Source organism: Populus euphratica, unplaced genomic scaffold, assembly GCF_000495115.2.
Source record: "Populus euphratica unplaced genomic scaffold, PopEup_1.0 scaffold708.1, whole genome shotgun sequence".
Taxonomy (NCBI): Eukaryota; Viridiplantae; Streptophyta; class Magnoliopsida; order Malpighiales; family Salicaceae; genus Populus; species Populus euphratica.
The window spans coordinates 123,792-132,205 of NW_011500378.1; the positions used below are offsets into that span (position 1 = coordinate 123,792).

Below are 8,414 nucleotides of genomic sequence, written 5' to 3' on the forward strand. Positions count from 1 at the left end.
GGTTCTATCCTAAGAATGTTGTATTAGACGTGTTCATAGTCACAAATGGTTTCTGATTGAGAAGGTTCTGCCTCGAGAACATTGTTATAATACTATTTATATAAATATGCATGCACAAAAAAGATGAATAGCCTTCTAATTCCCCCACAGTACTCTGTGTGTATCTTGATGAACATGCATGCTGCACAAATGGCTATCTAATACTTTACTGTTCTCTTTTAATTTTTTTTTCTATTTTCGTCTACACGTGAAGGGGGGAACTGGGGACTGATAAACTAAAGTGAGGAAGACTTCTTTTGGATAGTAATCAAAGTAATTGCTTCAGCATAGAGCAATGCCTTTTGTATTCTTTACTATTTTTTTATATATTTTTTCTTGTATTTTGTTACTTTCAGTCGTCTCTGATTCTGATTTAAAAATATCACAGGAATAAAGAGAGAATACAATGATAAGAAAAGTGCAAAATACCAATGATAAAAATGAAAAAGAAAAGGAAAAAGAATGACTAACAATAATAAATATATCGATGATTATATATATATAAAAAAAGAAATGGAATCAGGAAATACTAAGTACTGTTTTTTATTTATTCCCATAAGATTGGGAACAATTAAAATTTGAAATTGTATTTAAATCAAGGATTGGAGGATGACTGGCTTAAAATCTCCACATGCCCTTCACCAAGTTAATCTGGTCCAATAACTCCTTTACAATGAATATGATACAATTAACCCCTCGGTCTATTTTTCGGTTTGGTAGACCACATTCTGGCTGATCTGAATATCATCATCATGGCATGCGTCATTGATCAGAAAAAGGAAATTAAAAACCGAGAGAATAAAAGAAAACAAGTTAACATAGTAAAACCGATTTGTCAAGTTAATTAACTTAGCTATTTGATTTCAGCTTGAGCATCATTGATAAAAAGTAGTCAGGATTAACGAGACTGAACAAGTAAAATTTATGACTATCAGCTGATCACAGCCAAGATCGAGCAGCTTAAGAAGCTTAAGCATGCAGTATATCAAGACGTTATGGTAATCTTGTGCCAAGCTCCCCAAACATGAGGAAACTAACCAAGTGCAACGAAATCAAGATCTATGTGCAGTATTTGCAAACTCGTATATGTAAGGATTTATGGATATCATCTATTTTTATATTAGTATGATATTGTTCATTTTGAATCTAAACTTTTATATATTTGTTTTTGGACTATATCCAAAAATCCTTATATCAATAAAGATATTTATTCATTTTTATATACTCATGATCCTCTCTATTTTTAATCAACGTGGAACTTTAATCACATATCCAACAGTATTTTCATAAAGGGATCAACCTTCCCTCGAATGATTTGATTTGATTTAATGACACCAAAACCAAAACTAGGAGCTGGGCATTCCGGCTTACACAACACTTTCATCGGTCACAAAATCTCAGATATCGATTTAGATCAAAGGGAAGTATTTTCTTGTTTTTTTGAATTTTTAAACCAATGAAAAACAAACATCCTAATGTATTATTACATCAATTAATAAAAACTCTTGAGATCATGGTTTCAAACATGCATGCTTGACGCTGATGAGCTGCCTTTTGTAGATGAGATATACATCGTTCAGGCTTAAAGGTACCATTTTCAGGTGGCAACCTGGCATTTCTTGATAGCTGGCCCACAAAAAACAACACCATCACTTTTGAAAGTCACTCATGAATGGAGTGAATCACACCACAATTATTTTAAGAATTCTTCAGATAGAGAACTAATATTACCTTCGCTTAGTGCCCACTGCGCAATTTTCTGCCTCCTATCCAGCCCATTCTCAAGGAGAACGCCAACAACAACATCAGAAACAAAAGACAGCCTATTGTAATCAACGCGATTTCCCAACGATGTAGTTTTCTGGAAACTTCAGAAACATAAAAAGCTGCAGTTGTCAATCATGCAATAAATTATTCTCACTAAAATTCTAAAACCTGGTCTTGATCCTAAGGCTTGAACCAAGGCGGTCAGTTGAGAAAGTTGAATTTTTAAAAACAATGTTGTGTCATGCTCTTTTTTGAAAGAAAAATCTGGGTTAACTTTACTGATCTGCAACCGGACCTTAGGCCAGGTCTACCCCAGTTTCTAAACTACGATTCTCACAGCATATAAAGAACTGACTAACAGAATTCTGCAAGGTTTTAGCAAAAAAGGAAGAGTAGCTTCCTACCACGAGTGACGGAAATAGCTTCTATGAGAGGTCCATTGATACCAGGTGGATTGTACAGAGATCCTTTGCCTGCCCAGAGAAGCTTGATCTCCAACGAACCTTCATTTATTTTAGCTGGGAATTTTAGCTTTCTTACTTCATTTTGTAGTTCAGGGATTTCCTTTATGTTGAGATCTTTCTTCACCAACCGTCCCTACAATCAAGATTTCCTTAAAATGTGATATGAGTACATTAACTGGCATTCTGAAAAGTGAAATTCTTACCTGAATATAAACATCAAACACCCGTTTCCCTGTTATGCTATGATCTTCACCCTTTGAATACAATGTTTCAGAAAAATGAAGGGTCACAATGTACTTGCCTTTATGTAAGCAGAGCCCATAATACATTAGAGAAATCGGAGCTAGGCGAAAATCATTATCTATCTTTGTCTCAGGAGTACAATCTTTACATGTTGAGTTTCTTACGAAAGTACTGGCATTGACAGTTGCCCAGAGGTAGTCCCCAGAAAAGCTATAAGCCCAATCGTCAGATGGACTGAGATTAAAACTTGATGTTGAGGTGTCGTTGTGATAATGATCCTTTCCCACGTTAAGCTCCTCACCACCACAATTTATAAACAAGGAATTATCTGCAAGTAAACTTATTTTCAGTACAAACATAATCGTTACTCATAACAAATTCAACCAGCATAATTAGAACGTAAAAATTCCCTATATATGTTAAATTATTAATTCACTTAAAGAAGATTCTAGAGATCAATTCTAGAAAATACTACAAACTACAAGTTAGTGCTAAGCTAAGTTATGAAAGTTCTAGAGAAATCAAACAAACTCTAGGAATGTTCTAGGAAAGAATGATTACTTGTCCATAATTCAAAGAACTATAGAACTTTCAAGTGTATTGGCAAAATTTCCTGCAAGTTCTATGGCTCGAAAGTTAATCTAGATTTTTCCTTTTAGGTTAGTTAAAATGTTAGGTTGGTTGCCATTTCATGTAAGGCACCAACTATTTACCATTGACTATTAGTAGCCACCATTGTTGAATGAGATAGAGTTGGTGGCCACCATTATTGAATGAGCTAGAGTTGGTAGCCACCAATGTTGACAACAAACCAAGAAGAGCTTCCATGAATGCCTATAAATAGAGGCATATATGAGAGAGCAAAATGAGAGAGGAAGTAGAGCCAAAGAAGTGAGAAATGTAGGAGAGAGTGGGCTGCCATTGCAGCACAAAAGGAGAGAAATAGAGTGAGGTTGAGAGTTGCTCAAAGAGAGGATGATTCCTTCTCCTCTATTGTTGTAAATCTTGTACTCTCCCTACATAATGTAATGGCTTCTCTCGTGGATGTAGGCGGTTTTGCCGAACCATGTTAAATATTGTGTCAGTGTGCTTGGCCTCCTATGAGCAAATATCAGTACATCACCGGTCGGAATTCTTAACAATTGGTATCAGAGCTTTCGGTTTAAAGTGGTGTTTGATTTTGCTCAAAAATAAAAGTTTTTAAAATTATGTTTTGACCATTCCATTGTGTAGAGGAGGAAGAGACGAAGCCACTGGTGAAAACCGCGTCAAAATCGGATGCCGAAAACCGCCCCAGAGCTCCGACGGGGCGACTGTCCACGTCATCAGCCACGTCAGCAGTTCTGCACAGTCATCAGACACGTCGCCTGACACATCAGCACTCTGGCCAGTCAAACTGCCACGTCATTAGGCATGTCAGCAGTTCTGCGCAGTCATCAGACACGCCACCTGACACATCAGCACTCTGACCAGTCAAATTGCCACGTCAGATTTGGTTGACTCTATATGTCCTACGTGGCTGACACATCATCACAGCCACGTCAGCTCCCTGGATTTTAATCCTGTGTGGCAGAGTCTACGTGCAACCGGTTTTGAGATTGAATCTGGGCCGTTTATCAGGCCAGAATTGTTTTGATCAAATCTTAGCCGTCTGAAGTGCGAAACTAATTTAGATAAGGAATTGAACCACTGGCCTTTAGTGGTAGTGACCCCTTCCCACTTGCAAGGAGGCCACCGTTTTCAAACGACCTTTTTTTTATATATATAGAGTTTGGGCATAAAACTGTCCGTTGGGGTCATAGTAGCCTATCAACTAGCCAATCCAATCTCTGTCATGGTAATTCAAGTCTCTTTCTCCATAAACCACTAATTGCTATGCCTAAACTCTTAGAGTACCTGGCTATGGACTGCTGGGTTCTTTAAAAAAAAATAAAAAAAATATGGAATTCCAATTGGATACGCAGAATATGCCGTTACTTAATTTAGTTTTCAAAGAATGAACATACGCTTTCGATAGCATTTTTCCGTCTTCATGTTATCAATAAATGACCTAAGAAACACGAAAGTTAATTTGTTAGAATACTTCAGGATCACTCTTCTTGAAAAAATGATGATACCACACATACCTAGTCGGGAGTCTGGAAAAGCACCAACATCATGAAATCAGATTAAAAAAAAATCAGTGAGAAACTTTCAGAAGTGATCTAGAAGTCAATAAAATTGTCAGGTATATGATTGAAAATAGATACGAGTTGTCCAGTCCCTTACATGTTTACAGATGCCAATCCAGAGCATTTTTCATTTGTACATTTCACATTGAAGTTATTATATGAGAGATCTCTGCCACATAACAAATAATAAAAATGATCTTAGAATGAGTAATATAAAATTATTTTTAAATTAAAATAATTTTTTAATATTATATTAAAATTTTAATATTTAAACAGTCATGATTTGAAATCTCACATAGCAACTAGAACCTTTCTATTTAAAGATAGCAAAATGCTTAGGCATGGAAAAAAAAAATAAGTGATTTTCTCCTCAACTATTATATATTAGAGAATAATATAAATTATTTTACAAGACCTCACCTACTAGTTTAAGTTTTTGGATTAAATTAACTGGTATCAGAGTCTTGATGGCTAAGCAATCACAAATAGTGTTAACTTATGCAAGTTTCAAACCCAAAAAGTTTTCACTTAAAAGGATGTGTTAAAGAATAATATAAATTATATTCTAAGATTTCATTTAACATTTTAAATTATTGGATTGAAATCAATCTTTGACACTAGAGCAGGCAAGAAGGACAAATTACATTGTACAAAGAAGACATTGCTAATGCGCTTTAGCAAACTTTAAAAAGGATATTACATCAAAATTGATAAATGATGAATTGTGGGTTTCACATGTTTTAGTAAGGGGTTAAGCATGAATAAATTTATTTTAATATCTGTGCATGAAAGATTTGTATGAATATAGTTTTCCAATTATTGTTAAGTGTACATTGATTTTCTATGATTCCAAAGATCTTCTACATAAACAAACTATTGAAATTCAAGGAGGCTACGGGTGACTGATCAATCGAATGAAATAAAAAAAAATTTGACGTTATTGAATCATATTTCCATAACTTAAGTAGACAATTGAAAATAAGCTTGCAGAATTGGATGCTAAAATCTACGATCTTACGCTTTAGGATAGGAAGATGGCTTCGGCTTCTTAGTGATCCAGGAAGGAAGCTTAGTAAGTTCGTTGCTTGTTAAAAATCTAAGCAGGAAACACCAACCCATCAGAAACACTGGCTGGCTAGCTGGTTATGTTAGATATAAGAAGAAATCAAACACATACAACTTATTCAGTTTCTGAAATGATTCTGGAACTCCACCACTTAAGTTGTTGAAGCTCAAATCACTGCAAGACAAAGCAAAAACGCATCAAATCTCGGTTCGATACTAATCAACATTGATAACTTGAGATGGAATTTTATGTTGAAGTTTTGATGCCCACAGACTAAAACAACTCAACATTATTATGAGGAAGGTAAACGTACGTACAGGTATGATAATTCAGGCCACTTGCCAATGTATTCGGGTATTGAACCATTAATTTTGCAATTTCTCAGAACTCTGCAGAAATAATTGAAGAAGTAAAGGAATCTATATTGGTAGTTAACAACTTAAATTTGCTAGATAATTTTAGTTTCTAAAATATATTTTTCGGTTCATGGAAGGATCTAATGGTTCTTGAGCGATACAAAAAGAGGTAGCTCTCTCACTTTTTAAATCTCATCCCTCCTTTTTCAGGACTTGAACTTCTGGTCTACTGGCGGAAATCTCAAACTTAACAGCTTAACTGTAGCTTCGTGGACAAATGTAATAAGAATCGCTAAGGTAAAACTTTTGGCTCCAATGAAGAAAAACGAATACTCACAAGTAAATCAAACTTTCAGGTATTACTTCACGTTTTGGGAAAGATATTCCAGGATTACTTACGTCACTGACCAACCTGGAATAATTTAACAATACTTTAGAATTCATTACTAAGAAAACAGCATGTTTCATTTGTATCTGAACATGTAAAACGAACAAAATGCATGGCATCACAGCACTGCACGTACAATCTCTGTAATTTGGGCAGACTAAAAGTTTCTGCAGGCAGAGTCCCTTCAAAATTATTTCCTATAAGAATCCTGACAAGTACACAATGGACCGGTCAGCTAAATTCACCAAATTGTTTTGCTTTGTAAATTTAATAGACTATAACATTTAGCTTTGCTATCATTTGCAGAAATATATATTTATATATATACAAGTCAAAGAAGACTTACAGTTTAGTGAGGTTGACCCAATTTCCAATATAACTAGGCATCTGACCAGACAAATAGTTTCCACCTACTGCACTGCTTTGGCCCAAACCGTAAAATAAAATAATTAAAATAGCAATAGAAAAAATTTAAAGAAGGAAAACTCACAAGGTTTCCAGATGGATAAGTTTGTCAAAAGTCTCAGGGATCCTCCCTGTAAATTTGTTTGCCGTCAAGTAGCTGGAAAAAATTAAAGCTGTTAGGTCAAGGCCAAAGATAAGACAAAGTATTATAATTAATCTCGTCATTTTTTTTATTGAAATTGGTTCAGCCCTACATTTTGTTGTCAAATGTCAAACATTTATGGAACTAGTGTTAGTAATTAGTATAAAATAAGGTAGAGAAGTCGTATGATCAGATAGAAGTTGAGGGGCTACTCTTTCTTCTCTTGGGATATTTTTAAATTCCAAATTTTCAAAGGAGAGTTTGAATATGTGATCTCCTTGAATGTGCAAGGCTCACTGCTACAAGGCCAGAAACCTGTAGGTAATCCTTCCTCATCTAGTATTAATCAAGGGGTCATGAGTTCGACTTCCCCGTGATTATGAACAAAAACATCAAGAAAAAGAAATTTACAGGTGTTGAAGAGTGACCAAATTCCCAAGCTCCTCCGGAAGTTCGCCATCAAGATTATTGTCATCCAGATTCCTTTTTCCTCCAAGTAAACAGAAAAAAACGTGGATTATTCGTAGTACACTTGAAAGTGAAACTAAAAAAGTGGTGAGTCTACTTTTCTTACAAAAACTGAAGAACAGACAGTTCTCCTAATTCAACGGGAATATGTCCTGATAACGAGTTACTGTAAAGATCCCTGCAAATCGAATGATATGTTGTGTAAGAGAAATCAATAGGAAATCATGTAGAATGAAAAAAGTAGTGAAGATGAGAATTATCCTTACAGAATATTTAGGGAAGATAGTGTGCCCAAAGCTTCAGGTATAGTACCATTGAGGAAGTTTAGGCGGAGAATGCTGTGACAGGAAGATGAACAGATATTAACACACATTGTTTAATCCCATCATTCTGATCTATTCTTTAATTGTTCTATTATGAGATTTACTTTTTGCTTTTCTGTCAGCTAAGAAACAAATATCAAATCAAATTTCCCTTTTTCTTTATTATCTGAACAAACAAGCAGGAAAACTTCATAAAACTTTTAAGAACCCAATCTTCATCCGACGGGTTGCACAATTGGAGCATGGAATTTTGTTTCGAAAAATTCCTAGCAGTTTGGGCGCTCTATCAACTAGGATGTTAAAATCCTAGCCCCCTCTCAACATTATATCCTTCTCTTCCCCACAGGTGGAAGGTAGAGACTATAATTATCAAATCCGTCTGGGCTTGGCAGGTCAGGTCAGTCCAGGACTACAGTGACTCAGGGCCTTGATAAAGGTTGTTTCATTCAACACTTGGGTTTGCAATTGGCCCCGAAAAAAACTGTTCAACCTATTAGGTCAACTCGAAACTTAGGTAACTCGACAAAACCTGGTAAAGACCTAGTTTTTTTTTTTTCAAATGTATTTTTTCCCCTAACTCGA

General features: G+C 35.3%; 1 protein-coding gene across 4 annotated transcripts; it reads right to left on the minus strand.

Annotated features, from left to right (window-relative positions):
* Positions 1-1,424: 1,424 nt before the first annotated feature.
* LOC105114206 (probable LRR receptor-like serine/threonine-protein kinase At1g53430) lies at positions 1,425-7,897 on the minus strand. 4 transcript variants are annotated; one of them, XM_011010688.1, is made up of 17 exons: positions 7,776-7,897; positions 7,616-7,687; positions 7,453-7,524; positions 6,985-7,056; positions 6,841-6,912; positions 6,631-6,702; positions 6,444-6,518; positions 6,068-6,139; positions 5,862-5,924; positions 5,703-5,780; positions 4,782-4,853; positions 4,640-4,651; positions 4,520-4,563; positions 2,474-2,841; positions 2,211-2,403; positions 1,771-1,907; positions 1,425-1,665 (listed from the first exon to the last, which is right to left on the minus strand). In XM_011010688.1, exons 1-16 carry the CDS (start codon positions 7,880-7,882, stop codon positions 1,777-1,779), a joined length of 1,575 nt encoding a protein of 524 aa, XP_011008990.1. In that variant the 5' UTR covers positions 7,883-7,897; the 3' UTR covers positions 1,425-1,665; positions 1,771-1,776. The 4 variants fall into 4 exon arrangements, with proteins under 4 accessions (XP_011008990.1, XP_011008989.1, XP_011008991.1 ...); XM_011010687.1 differs by having other exon boundaries at positions 1,771-1,925; XM_011010689.1 differs by lacking the exon at positions 6,068-6,139 and having other exon boundaries at positions 1,771-1,925.
* Between the last annotated feature and the right edge of the window lie 517 nt (positions 7,898-8,414).